General features: G+C 35.9%; 1 protein-coding gene and 1 long non-coding RNA gene across 2 annotated transcripts; both read left to right on the forward strand.

Annotated features, from left to right (window-relative positions):
- The first annotated feature begins 8,546 nt into the window (after positions 1-8,546).
- On the forward strand, positions 8,547-10,824 carry LOC112295785 (GDSL esterase/lipase At4g01130). The gene is made up of 5 exons (XM_024547731.3): positions 8,547-8,922; positions 9,118-9,342; positions 9,510-9,676; positions 9,811-10,126; positions 10,223-10,824. The coding sequence occupies exons 1-5, from the start codon at positions 8,664-8,666 to the stop codon at positions 10,504-10,506; spliced, it is 1,251 nt and encodes a 416-aa protein (XP_024403499.1). The 5' UTR covers positions 8,547-8,663; the 3' UTR covers positions 10,507-10,824.
- A 2,512-nt stretch (positions 10,825-13,336) lies between these two features.
- LOC141044468 (uncharacterized) lies at positions 13,337-14,288 on the forward strand. Its single transcript, XR_012216053.2, has 2 exons — positions 13,337-13,617; positions 13,813-14,288. It is a non-coding gene; the product is annotated as an uncharacterized LOC141044468 (long non-coding RNA).
- The last annotated feature ends 519 nt before the right edge of the window (positions 14,289-14,807 follow it).

Raw genomic sequence — 14,807 nt, forward strand, 5'->3', positions numbered from 1 at the left:
TTTAATCTATATATATATATATATATATATATATATCAAATTTTTCTTCTTTAATTTTTTTATAACATATTTTATAAACAAACAAAGCTAATGATCATATTAACATGAAGTAATTAACATAATTATCCAAAAACTCACTCTATTTTTATGATAACTCTTCTCAAAGAATACAAAAGCTTTATGAATAGTTAACAAAGAGAAGAATCACTTTTCAAAATCTCCAAATAAAATACTAAAAATACTATGAAAAATTTGTCAAATAAAATCTTAAAGAAAACCTTAAAGAGCAACTAACTCTCTTCTTTTATTCTAAAATACATTCCAACTTCATACTAATTCAACTTAAAGTAAATAAGAGCTTTTTTGAAAGCTAAAAAAGAAAGGAACTATTCTTCAAAATCTCTGAAAAAAAATATTAAAAGTACTTTAAAAAACTTCCAAAGAATAGTTGGCTATGTCTAAGAGAAGAGAGCTTAGGTGAAGAAGAAAGAAAGAAGGATCCAAAAGTCAACATAAGCCCATGTCACTCCACCTTAATCCATGTTTTTTTATCTTAGCACCATACAACTTCATTTGAAGTCTATATCAACCTATCTTAATTTATCTTTAGTGATAAACTATCAATATTTATTATTATCTTTTTATTTTATTTTATTCTTTTTTTCTATTTCTTTATTTAAATTAAATTCTTATAATATTTCACCTTATTTTTTACATATTATACCACTTCCTAATATGACACTATCTTCCATGACTAGAGCTTATTCTATTAGAGATTCGACCAAATGATGAATGGCTGAATAAATCAAACCTTGATGATCTATCATTGTTTCATGATTAGTCATTACAATAAGAACAAAGATTGAGGCAACCACAACTACCTCCTTCACACCATCTCAAGCCACCTCTATATGCCAAGCACTAAAGCACACTATCTATGTTGTGGACAAGCTTTTTTGTTGGAAGTGCCTCAATGGTGGTGCTAGAACCTAAGACCTTTTGAAAAGCCACATCTAACTTCCACTGGATCACTGCCATGAATGAAAAAATTTCATCAATTAACAAGAACAAAACCTAGAAGTTGGTTCCTCTTCTATAAGAAAATTACAAATATCCACAAAGTGGTATTTTAAGTCTTAACTCAAAACCGATGGAATATTGAACAAGTGCAAAGCTGCACTTGTCACACACGGTTATAAACAACATGGAGTCGATTTTGACAATTTTTTTGCTCCCTGGGTTAAATGGAGGACAATAAGAATAGTGGTAGCCCTAGCTGCCCAAAGAGGATGGAATCTAGTCCACATGGATGTAAAAACCGCTTTCCTACATGGCGAATTAAAAGAGGAAGTCTAGACAACCCAACGAGAAGGATGTACTGAACCAGGACATGAACACCTAGTATGTCAGCTGAGTAAGGCATTGTATGGCCTTCGTCAAACACCCCGAGCTTGGTACGAGAAGATTGATTCTAGTCTACGAAGTCAAAACTTCGTCAAAAGCACTGCTGATCACAATCTCCATGTGATACAAGACAACAAGGGAAACAACCTTTTTCTGCTCCTATATGTCGATGATCTCTTATTTACTAGCAACAACTCTGCGTGGATCACATGGTTCAAAAATCAATTTGGATCCAAGTTTGAAATGTCTACACTACGAGAAAAGTTTGAAGTAATCCTGGCTGTCGAAATTTGTAGCAGGTATATGCAGAAACCGCAATTGCCCCACATGCGAGCTGTAAAACGAATCTGGGGCTACCTCAGTGGAACGAGAGGCCATAAAATCTTGTTCATAAGAGGAGAACCACCGATCATCACTGGGCATGTGGATTCAGACCACGCTGAAGTTACAGAAAACGAAAAATCAACCATTGGATTTCTATTCCAGATCGGAAGCAGTCAAGTAACGTGGCACTCGAACGACAGCTGACATTAGCCCTGTCAAGCACTAAGGCGGAATACAAGGCTTTGTCAGATGCCACCAGAGACTCAACATGGATTACCACCTTGCTGGCAAATCTCGGAGTAAAGCAGACAAATCCAATCACAATTTATTGTAACAAAAGTGCCATCAAGCTGGCCTATAATTCAGTATATCACCAACGGACCAAACACATATCGGCCCATTACCACTATTCGAGAGAGAAAATAGAAAGCAAGGAAATTAAGGTTTTATTCAAACCATCCCACGAACAGCTCACCGATCTGTTTACTAAACCACTGGGAAAAACACTACTTCAAAGATTCAGAGCAAATCTGCATCTGACAAATCTAAACAACCAAACCTAAGCAGTGGAGCAGAAGACCTCTGCCTCTCACCTTGTTTGAAAGGAACAAAATCGTGCTCCTTTCAGACCGTTGACCGCCTCCTCACAATCCTTCTACAAAAAATAAATCCCAAGATAATGCCCACATCGCACCACATAGAGAGCAAAACACAAGTAGAGCAAAACACAAGTAGCAAGTCACCTAATGTGGGTCTTTCTCATTCAAACTTGCCTTCGGATTTATGGGTTCCTATTTGTTGTATTACAACCCAACCATTCTAGAAGGCACTTTTAAGATGGATTTAAGTACTGTAATTTTTCAAGACTTAAGTTGCTTTGGAGTTTATTTGGAAATAATAACTTCTTTAAGCTGTGATACGTTTTTTCACCTTCAGAAATCAATGTCCTTATTGATCTTAATTTCTTGGTTACTTGGACTTTTCTTAAGTGACTTCTTCACATCTTATTATAGGGTTGTTACTTTTACTTCTTTTTCTTAAAATCTTGAGTAACTTCAAATAAGTTAAGTCTTGGTGCCACACCAAAATGCAATTCATAATTTGTTTATTACAATATTTTTTTGTTAAATGATAAATCCACATCTTAGATTTAACTTATTCCAAATTCTCTTGTAAATTTTGAAAGTTCTTAGTTGTGCATCCATTAATAGACTTGATTCAGGAAGTTGATTAATAAAGTAATGTACTATGAGTCTTGTACTTACTTCAAATAAAATTCTATATTTTTATTTTATTCTATTTTCCCCTATAATTCCTTTACTAGCATTATAGGCATATATGTTGTCCACCAAACTAAGTAATTTTTTTCTGATTATATAAGATACATTGAAGATAATTTTATATCTTTCTTAAGACAATCTTGCTTTCAATGAATTTTTTTCTTTTTCATTTAATTTCAATTTTATAAGTAAGTCCAAATAAAAAATTTAATTTTCTAATTATTTATATATATATATCTTTTATATGTAATCTATTTGAATTAAAAACTTCTCTTACGAGACATAGAGTATTGGGGGCAAATTTTATTATTAAGTTTGTCTAAAAGAAAACTTTATATAATAGGTTTTGAAAATTAAATATATAGTCAATCTTCTACCATGGAAAAAAAATAGATCAAATAAGAAATCAAAAAAGTTGTTTCTACTTCTAATTAGATTCATAATTATATATTTATTTTTTAAATTTTTTTAGTAAAATATTTATTCATCAAAAAAGATTTGCTCCTTAATATATGAAACAAATTAAATTATACCATCCATATTAATTTTGTATTCAATTCCATTCTTATACTAATTTCTTTTGATAATTTTTTTATTATTACTATTATAATAATAATTATTATTACTATTATTATTATTATTCAAACTTAACTTTTAAAAAGTTGAAGAAGCTTCTTTAAATTTTAAAAGATAATAAATGGATCTATAGAAACCTTAAAAGATGTGATATAATTATAAAATAGAAATCTTATATTTTAGAATTTAGATTTAATAATATTTTTTTTTCATAAAATCAAAAAATTTAGAAAGTTAAAAATGTAAGAGGTAATCTTCAAAAAAAAAATCTAACATATTTTTAAAATAAAGTAATATATGTGAAAAATAAAAATTTAATTTTACACTTAACATATACTTTTTCGTATTACATGAAGCCTTTTTTGAGAATGCACTGAGCACCTAGCTTTGAAAGGTAGAAGGAAAATTGCAACAACAAGATTCTAATTCTAATAGAATCCTAAATAATTCCAATTAAATCTTAACAATGTTAATTAAGATTTAATCAAATCCAAAGAAACCTTAAAAAAAATATAAAAGAAGCATGAAGAAATCGTAAAGAAATTCAAAAGAGGTATTAGAATAAAATTCTAAATATATGTTAAATAAATTTTAACTAAATCTTAATTTAACCCTAGTTTAAATCCTAGTAGTTCTTAATTAAATCCTTAGTCAAATCCTAACTAAATCCTAAACAATCCTAAATCCTAAACAAACCTTAAATCTTGACCTATCTCTAAATCCTAAACCAAATCCTAATCAAATTAACCTAATCCTAAGGTACGTTAGAATATCAATATCTATTGATTATATTATTGATCTTGCTTAAGATTTTACATGTCTCACATCAACTAAGTTGGCAACAAGCACACAAAATTTGAAGAAGATCGAACTTATAAAATAGAAGATTGATCCTAAATTCCACTTGGGTGTTGACCAGCCTCTTACTCCAATTTAAATGTTGAACTTCTAGTGCCAATTTTTCCTTCTTGAATCATTGAATTGCTCCTAAAATTCACTTAAATTTTTGAAATCTAATCTAGTTTCTACACAAAAAAAAATTCACTTCAATCTATTTGACAAATTTCTAAAGATCTTAAAAATACTCACTAACCCTCAAACTCTAATTTCTAAGATCTCAACCTACAAAAACTTTCATACACTTTGATCTAACCATTTGATTGACTTTAAAATTTGCATGCACATTCACAACTAGCACACAAAAACTCTATCCAAAATTATCTATACACATATTACAAAATTCAAGAGATCTTCAATTTTATAAACATAGTTTTTTAAAAAAAATCTAATCCAATTGAAAACATCACTAACTTTGAAAATCTTCCAAAAACTAAGTATTAAATTAATTGACATAAAACTAATACTCAAAAATCTTTTTGCAAGTTTTCTCTCAAATTCTACTCTCTGATCTACTAAAGAACTCTAGAGTTGCCATAGGTGCATGGTTTTATACCTCGGGGTTTGATTTCAATCCAAGTTGACAACTAGTACTCTCAAGGTATCAATATTTGGTCATTTGAGGTAATTTTTGCTTGATCCTATTGGTAACTCCCTTCTAAACATATCTATATTAATTACTTATCTCATTTACTTTGATTTGAGGCAATTCTGTCCCTACAAAGCAAATAGAAGCCCCTTCTCTAAAAGGCAGCATTAAGACTAACCTTTCATTACCTTCTTATTATTTATCCTTGTTTTTCTACTACATCTTTCTACTAGGCTCTTCTATAATAACATCCACATTTTTATTTTTTACCATATAGTCATGTTACTACACGACAACATGTATAATATGTATAAAATTAATAAATTATAATAACTAGTACAATTTTGAGATAACTTTTTTAACTATTAAAATATTACATATATCTCTCTATAAGTGTATCTTACTTAATTTATAACCTTGGTGTATGAAAATATTATAAATTGTTCAAGGAATATTAATCAAGAGATGTAAGTTTACAATCTAGGAAGGACCTCTATTCTAAGAAATATTATGACATAAGTCAAGAATATTAGTTAAAGAGTTATGAATATCCAAGGTATAGTTGTATGTATGTATGTATGTATGTATGTATGTATGTATATATATATATACATATATATAATTCTAGAATTTTATTAAAAATTCAAATATTTTTTAATAAAATTTTAATATTTTAAATTAAAAGGATTTTTTTTACTATAAATAATATTAAAAGTAATCAGTTGTCTTTATGTATTTTTTAAAATATTTTTTGATGTTATAATTAAATTTAGGTATTTTTAGTATCTTTAAAAAAAGAAAAAATGTACCTCCTTAATACTAAATTTTTCATGTTTATTTTAATAATATTAATGTTTAAAAGTATAAGTATAAAAATAAAATATTCAACAAAAAAGATTAAAATTATTTATGATTATTTATCATAGTTTGTTGAAGTTGTATTTCAACAATAAATTTGGTTGAAAATTCATTTCTAAATTCAATTATATTAACTAACAAATATCTGAGTTACAAATGCTTTTAGTTTTTGCAGTAGAAACTTAGTTTGGTTCTTAGTAGTAGAAAGCCAAAAAACACTCTTATAGTTTTTGGTAAAGTGATTTTATTTTTACTATTTTTCCGAAGATTAATTAAATTACTGCATTAATTCTTCAGAAAATCTATTGTATTCAATTTTAATGGCATAAGTTTAAATTTATTTTATTTTATTTTATTTTGCACTATAGATTCTAAATATGTTCAAAATTTGGCATTCTAAATTTAAATTAGATAACCAAAAATTTATTCATAATAAAATTTGTGATTTCGATAATATGTCATTAGCTTGTACAAAAGAATAATCTCAATTTTGTTGAAATATCACACAATGACATGAATGCAACCACAATAAGTTAGTAAAATTGTCAATTATCAGAGCTCAATTTGACGTTACTCTAGATTCGAAATGATTGAAGTATTCCTTTAATATACACCAACATCATTATTACCATCAATGAATTTGAAAAAAAATCAAAATAGAAATTACGAAATTTTGATTTCCTCACATGAACACATAATTTGGAGTGTACCCTACTTTGAAATTTTCATATTCTAATCTTACAAAAACCCATATAAAAAAACATATTTTCAATACTTAATTAGATTCATACAACGTATTCATACTCCAAAATTATTCTTTTAATAAGAACCAGAACAATCACCACCTTCAATATTTTTTTATTACAATGAATAAAACTACTGACCATTCCAATCGATCACGCGTTCGAACCCCCGATCAACCGCCGCGAAAGTCAGGTTTGATGGAAGATAAGCGGCCGACAAGGGAATGAGACTGTTTGTTTTTGTGTCTAGATCCAACGAAATGGACTCACAAAAGAAGCAACAGTCAGATGATGTTTTTTGTCACAAAACAAGGAGAAAATCCCAGTTCTTAGCATGGCGATGGTGCGGCAAAAACAAAAAGCGCTCTGATCTGATCATAGAATCGTGTATGTTGATGCAGGTTGAGGGTAATATTGCAGGAGATTTGTTTGATAATTCCATGTGCTGTTTTCGTAGACTGGTAAGCTAATCGTAACTCCGTGTGCGTGGAGCATACGTTAGCCGGGTGGGAGGTGTGCTGATTTCCTGGTGGTGGTCCGTACGGTGTGCAGACAATCGGACCATGTTTCTCGTTACATCTGCACCACCAAGCAGAGGTCCAAGTTGAGCATGGGATAAGAGCGGAGCTATCATAGCAGGGTTTGCTATGTGGGCTAGACGTCGCGTGTAGAAGTTGATTCAGAACTAGCCAGCGACAACTGTGGAGACGGCTACCCGTAGACGCGCAACTGGCCCAAAGCTCTAAAGGCAAAGTGAAAGGCTCGGGTGTTTGACCCTGGGACGACTTCTATGGCAAAGGGCTTGTCACCGGTAAGAAATATAGTGTTAGTATATTCGTAATGACCACTTTCGCCTCCGCTGAACGGTTCAAAGTTGCGGCAGGTTCTATCCCGGCAGGTAGCATATGTCGTATACTTCTAGCTCACATAGCTCCGTCTGATTTGTCAACCCATTGTCAAACCTTTCATGTTCCAGTGAGGTCTGCGTTTACTGCATGCTTTTGATCAAGTGGATGAGTATCGTGGAATATTTATGTTGTTATTAGTGCTGAAATGTTTATGTTGTTAAGCGATTATGAAGGAGCCGTGGTTGGGGATATGGGGACATGTGAGTGAGGGCAGTCACATCGTTAACAGTTTAAGTTTGTTAGAACTTGTAACTCTCGCGTGTGGTGACATCTGACAATCCCGATTTGTCCATCTTCTGAACGAGAAAGCCGTAACGTGCAGAAAACAAACCACAAGTCAAGTGTGGAGTCGCACGAGGACTGGGCATAAATTTCTGAATCGAAATTTGCTAATGTCTCTAGATTCACTTAATAACCAGTAAACAGTATTGAGAGGTGGAATTTTATGGAGAAATTCCTGGTAAAAAAGACAAAAGAAACAATAAATGAATAACTAAATAAAAACAAAAATTTCCTTTTTCACTTTCAGCCAAGTCTATCACACACGATGATAACCACGCGAGTCATCCTTTAGTAAAGAACAATGGTCGTCTTATTCCTTCGGTCAGCTGGCATTTGATGTCCCCATTAATCCTTCCAACTCCACCACGACGTGTCAGATGCGTGCTTGAGACAGAACTATGCATGAGAATGCGCTCAATGGTTTGCCCTACAATAATTTTCACGGAGAAATTTAAAGCACATAAGTTCTAGATTAAAGAAACTATTTGACTTCGCCGTATACTTTTTCTCTTTGAAGGTCGCTTTAATTCAATATGTCTAAAGATTCATGGAAAAAGACTCCGCTTTGCTGTATCACACTGCGACTTCTCTTCTCAAAAAGGAACTGTTGACATCTGTAACGCTGCTGCGATCGGAAATCACGATAAATGGCAACCAAATCAGCAGTCACATCAAACATGCTCATCGCAATCACAGTGTATCATAAATTTGTGTCGAAAGCGGTGATGAGGAAACTCAGCTGCTGAACTACCGATAGACATACTAGTGGGAATCAAGTTGATTTGAAGACATTTCGTCGAAAATGAAGACCTCATTGTGCTGGGTAGCTCTCATCCTCTGCATCTTGCATTGCGTCCGATTAAGTGCAGCTCAGGATCTTCTTCCAAACTGCTCCTATCCTGCAGTCTATGCTTTTGGGGACGGGCTCACCGATGTCGGAAACGCTATCGCTGCCTTTCCTGAAAAATTCGCTCACGCGGAGTTGGATCCCAATGGCATCGAGTTTCCCATGCATCCAGCTGATCGATTCTGCGATGGAAAATTGCTCGTCGACTTCCTAGGTATGTGATCACAAGGCCAATTTATCATGCCTGCTACACATAGAGCTTACCCTGCATGGCTTTTCTAGCCAACCTCGACAGTGCCATTTGGATCGAATTTGCGAACAGTGAATCTGTGAAACTCATAATCTACATTTCGATTGTGTCCCAACTTTCTCACTATTGTGTAAATGCGAATTTGGCTGGTTATCAAAGCTTTTGGAGTTCGGAGGCGGCCCATCTACCCAGTGCTGAGAGGAACTTCTCCAGACTTCAGATATGGTACCAACTTCGCGGCGGTCGGCGGTTCGGCAAGGAACGTGACTTTATACAGCAAGGCCTCTGGACCTTACTACACACCCTTCAGCCTGGATGTGCAGCTGCAATGGTTTGAGCGCTACAAAATTCGACTGTGGTTTTACGAATACATGAACCCAGGAAGTGAGTGCCCAATTTGATATTGTTATATCATGACATAAGAGAATGAATGTATGCTTCCCGTTTCAAGGATCTCTATTAATTCTTTAGGTTCGATTGGTGAGGATTAGTAATATTGCAGAGAATTTCTAATGTAGAACTTCCAACTTATCGCATTATCTTTTTTGCAGTCGTTGTGCAGCCTCTGCCCACATTGAACAGCATAAACCAGTCGTTGTTCCTGGTGTATGCCGGCTACCAGGACTACTTTTACAGCCTCTACGACAAGACGCTCACTCCTCGTCAGGCGTTGAACATTGTGGAGGAGGTCGTGGAGTCTATCGGTACTCTTATTGAGGTAAATTCAATCAGCTTGCACAAATCAATGATCGCTTGATGAAATTCGCCGTCGGCAAGGTGGAAATCGGCGCAAATCAGTCCCTCCGAAAAATGTGACTTGGTTAATTGATTACGTACTTGATATGGTCGCAGGGCATGCTGAAGGTTTCAGTCTACTATCCTCCTGGCTCTCCAAGTTACGTTATGCCCGCTGCTAAAGACATTCTGGTCCTAGGCTTGCCACCTTTGGGCTGCATTCCTGCCATGCTCACAATATACCAAACACCAGGGGCAAAGTACAACAGCCATGGCTGTTTGAGCGACCTCAACAAGATCACCACCAAGCACAATCGTTTGCTGGGAGAGAAGGTAATTGCCCTACGGGAGAAGTACCCCGACACACTGAGGCTGCTCTACGGTGATATCCACGGTGTCTACACAGACATACTCAAGAACCCCGAGGCTTACAGTAAGTTGTTTTTGATATCTCACCCACCATAGTCATCTCTTTGCTATGAAATCTTCCGGCTCTGACACTAATGGGGCTGTTTGGGTAACATCTCAGACATCACAGAGCCATTGAAGGCATGCTGCGGAGTGGGAGGATCCTACAGCTTCAACAAGGATGTCACTTGCGGCCACCTCGGCACGGTCGGCAACGAAATGGTGAACTTGACGGGCACGACGCCGTGCTTCAATCACAAGGCTCACCTTAGCTGGGACGGCGTCCACACGTCTGACGCCTTCAACAAGGCCGCTGTGACTGCCTTCCTGACCGGCAAGCACATCTATCCTGAGGGGGGATTTCAATGTTCCCCAGACTTCACATTCTGGAACGCCAGGATGTAGACATCGGCTACTAGCCTCCGCTTTAGCTTAATCCTTGTGTGCACTACTTAGTTCTCTGCATTTTGACAGCAATTACACTAGTTGATAAGGCAATCCAGGTTTCTACTCCTCAAGACCTCTTGCGCGGAGAAACCATCAGCCTGCACTTCCCTCAGACTCAGGTGGTCACATCCTGTCCAACAGCTAGGTGCAAAGAGGTCCGCACTCTGATGCTAAACACAATGCTCTCGTAGCAAAGGGTGGATTGGAATAAACCACGACTAATCTGATGCTTTTTTATAAAAAGGGGGACTCCCCGGTGCAATCGTATTCACTGTTCACTCTGTGCACTGCTTTTGAAACGCTCTGGCTTGTACCTCATGTGACTGTTAACAAGATCAGTCTTCAGTCGTACACACAGGTGTGATCTTGGCCTCGTTAACTAAGGTAATGCCAGACCATTTCATCCGGTTCTCTGCAACACCGAAATCAGGTCCACCTTTGAGCTAGCTAGGCATAGACTTGCTAGGCACTGAAACCAACCACCCTGGTTTCAGCAGCTGAACTCCACAGCTTCAGCAAGTCATTTGTATCCAGACTTCGCTGCTGCATCAACAAGCACTAGATTCTTGCAACTCTGTTGAGTCTCTTGAACCCAAAAATCACTAGATCCTGGAGGGTTGCAATGCTCTTTGGCCTGCACCTAAACCCATCTAAAACCACCGTAAAGTTCCTTGACCTTCATCCGGTCAAACCTATTTTAATTGCATATTCCGAATCACTCAATTTGACGCCTCTTGCGTTCCACCGACACATGTGACGCAAACCAACCATTCTCAGTTAAATTCAAGACTAGATGGAAGGAGTTTGAATATATTTCCACTTGTTTTATGTCAATGCTTTGGTCTTTTGGTGGAGATTCAATTGGTTTTGTTCCTCGAATGACTCAAGGTTTTGAAAACTCTAAGTGAATAAAGAATCCCACATGTGAAATGCAACCAAGATTGTGGAATTGAATGATTGAGTTGAGAATAAATCTAACCCCCAATTTTTATTTTTTTTCTTATACTTTTTTGAGGATGCGTTTCGACAGTAGGTCTTATTCGCAATGGAAACCTGAGTCTTTGATATAATTATGTCATAAGTGCTTGAGAGATATTTACAGTTTAATTTATTTTGTTGGCTCATGTATTTTGTTAGAAAAGTAGTCAAACTTAGAAGTGTAATTTAAAGTAATTGAAGGATGTAACCAACAAAGCACATGTATGTATACATGCATGCTATTTTAAGACTTCAATATATAAATACAGTGCTTTGTACTCCCAATCAATTCTTCTTTGCTATTAGTGTATTCCTCTATGAAAAAGACACCAAAATTTGTCAACAACCATGCAATTAAATCAATGCTACACTGATTCTTAACACATTTGAAACACTCCTTGTGAATATTCACCTATAAAAAGTTAATTTAAGCATACAACTCCAAAAAAGAATTAAAATATCTTAAACCTTTGATGCTTAATATTTAGTTTTTCTTTAAAACCAAACTTAGTATTTAGTTTTAAAAAAGTATCTAATGTTATAACACTCTAAAATCACATTAAAGTATTAAAAAAAAGAAAAAAAAAGAAAGATATTTCTGTTCAAACTCATCTAAATTTATAAAACAAAGAAGTTCGAATACTTTGCAAAATCAAATCATTAACAACTACCATCATAGCTTCAAATATACAATAATTCCTCATTCAATTAGATTGTAGGTCCCTGTCAAATTCTTGCCAAAAATAAATGCAATAACCACTTAGAATTGTTGTTATTTATGATCTAAATAATATGTTGTGTTATTATTTAGACCTAATAATATCATCCAAATACAAAGGGATTATCACAAATGGTACCAGCTGGGTGCCTGTGTGGGTGAGACTGACCATATAAAGAGTTATAGTATTAAAAAGTTCTATTATTATAGTGTTCTAGTATTCACAGTATTATGATATTCACAGTATTCTAGTTTTCAGAGCCAGCGATGAGGGTTCCGACGCTCGCAACGCGCGCATCGCGTCGCGGGAGAGCCTCGCGTGATGCGAGTGAGAGGAACCTTCATCGCCAGTCGCCGGAATTCCTTGACCCCGTCGCCACCAGCCTCATCTCGTGGGGATGCGTGATGACGCATCAGGGCGGAGCGCGACGCGCATCTTCGCCATGCCAGCGACACTGGATATGTAGTTGCGACGTTGTGTTGTTGCTGACATTCTGGTGTCGTGCTTGTGGTTGAAGTCGAGGAGTTGCTGCTGCTGCTGTGGGTCCGTAATGTTGGCGTCGATGACGATGCAGAGCTCGTCTTGGTCGACCAGCTCGTCCTGCACCTCTCTACCGGAATTGTGCACCCCCCCCCCCCCCCCGATGGGACGAGGACAGCCTGTTTTGAGTTTCTAATCTAGTGCTTGTGCCGTTCTTCGCCCTGCTGTTTCTGGTTGTTCGCTACTCTCTCAGCAAGTTTGTTTTTGAGGTAGGTTCCGAGAGGATGGTGGTGTTTTATTTTTTTACTTGGATGGCGGACAGCTCCGATTGTGTTGGATGATGGAGTATACTTTCGGGATTTATTTCGTGTTTGTGCGCGTATCAATCCCCTTTGCAGAGAATGGGACGGATGTCAATAGTGGGTTGCACTCCTGATTATTTATCGAAGCTTTCCGGGGTGGAGCAAGAGAAGGAAGAGATGAAGCTGATCAAATTCAAGGAATCGGCGTGGAAGTTCGTGTACATCACGATAGCGGAGTTGCTAGCGCTTGCAGTAACGACCAATGTGTTGAAAACGTCATTATTATTAATATGATTAATTGACACACAATATATATATTGTGTGTACCACTGTGACACCAAGAGTCACAACTGTTGGTGTAAGGTCAATATAGAGTAGACAGTATTCTACACAAGAGACTAGTGTACTATATAGTATAATTCTCCCAATACTCCCACTAGTACACTAATCTTCATCCTTGAATTGGATTTCATCTATTGTAGAAGTTCATCCATTATGAGAAATATGTATGAGAAATATAGGGTTTCAATCTCTTTTTTGGATGTTGCGTTGATGTAGAGCTCTCCCACTCCTTCTTCAAATCTGAGAAGGTATGTGTTTCTTTGTTGATTTTGAACTGTTATTAGATTGTGTTTCATAATTGCTTCGTACACACTCCCTTTTTATTGCGAAGCTGTTTTCGTTGTTGTTGTTGGAGGAGCTGCTGCTATTGAAGATTGCTGTCGCCATGAAGATCGCCTCTACTACTTGTGTTTACATTGATGGAGGGTCGGCTGTCGATGTAGGTGCCTTAACGGGCTTTGCAGTAGGATCAATCGCCAATGCGGGGTCGATATGGCGGACTATGCGGTTATAGTGGAGTCGACCGCCAATGTGGGGTCGATCGTGGCGGGCTTCGCTGCTGCTGTGGCAGACTCCGCTGTTGTAGTGAAGTTGCCAGCCAATGTGAGATCGACCGTGGCGAGCTCCACTGCTTCAGTGGCGTCAATCTATGTATTTTGATATTTCATGGATTTGGAGTGAAGTGGCTTACTATGTGTTCTTCCACTCCATGATGTATCAAAATATGGTTGTTGTAGAATGTTTGGTGATTTTGAATAGACCAGCAATGCTTGAATTGTTGTAGAATAGGTTTCTTGTTTTGAATTGAGAGGAATAGAATACATGCCTAGTTGAAATAAGCACTGAAAATGTTTTTCTTTGAAAAAAGATTTTGTAAATATGGTTGGTACATATTATAATTTAATTTCCTTCGCAAGTATCTTTTCTCTTATGAAATGGTATTGTGTATCCAGATGTTTGCTTTTTGAGTGATATTTTGGATTTTCACTAAGAGCAATTATACTTTGACTGTTTGAGTATATGATGGTTGGTGCATGTTAAGGGAATCCAAGTTCATATAATAATTTTCTCAACCATATGGCTTCAGTGGTTGCTTTTGTTAAAGCTATGTATTCTAATTCTATGCATGACAAAGCAATAGATTGTTGTTTCTTGCTGCCACAAGAAATAACTCCTCTAGCTAGTAAGAAGCAAAAGCCAGAGGTGGAGCGTCACGTGCCCAGTCAGCATCAAAATAACCATGGAAAATATCACCTTGAAGTAAGTATTGATATTTTATTCCAAAGGATAATGTGCCTTTTATATATCTCATAGTTCTTTTCAAAGTTTGAATATGTATAGGTCTTGGTTTAGAGAGATATTGTGCTAAACTGCTAATAGTATAAGCACATTCGGGTGTAGAATTAACAATGGCATGCATTAATCTGCCAACAACTTG

The sequence above is a fragment of the Physcomitrium patens genome, chromosome 19 (genome assembly GCF_059467195.1).
Source record: "Physcomitrium patens ecotype Gransden chromosome 19, ASM5946719v1, whole genome shotgun sequence".
Classification (NCBI taxonomy): domain Eukaryota; kingdom Viridiplantae; phylum Streptophyta; class Bryopsida; order Funariales; family Funariaceae; genus Physcomitrium; species Physcomitrium patens.

Bases quoted from the DNA above. Each gene is read 5' to 3' on its own strand.
- LOC112295785 (XM_024547731.3), top strand. From the start codon at position 8,664: ATGAAGACCTCATTGTGCTGGGTAGCTCTCATCCTCTGCATCTTGCAT. The intron at 8,923-9,117 runs GTATGTGATCAC...TGGTTATCAAAG, and splicing joins ATTGCTCGTCGACTTCCTAG to CTTTTGGAGTTCGGAGGCGG. The intron at 9,343-9,509 runs GTGAGTGCCCAA...TCTTTTTTGCAG, and splicing joins CGAATACATGAACCCAGGAA to TCGTTGTGCAGCCTCTGCCC.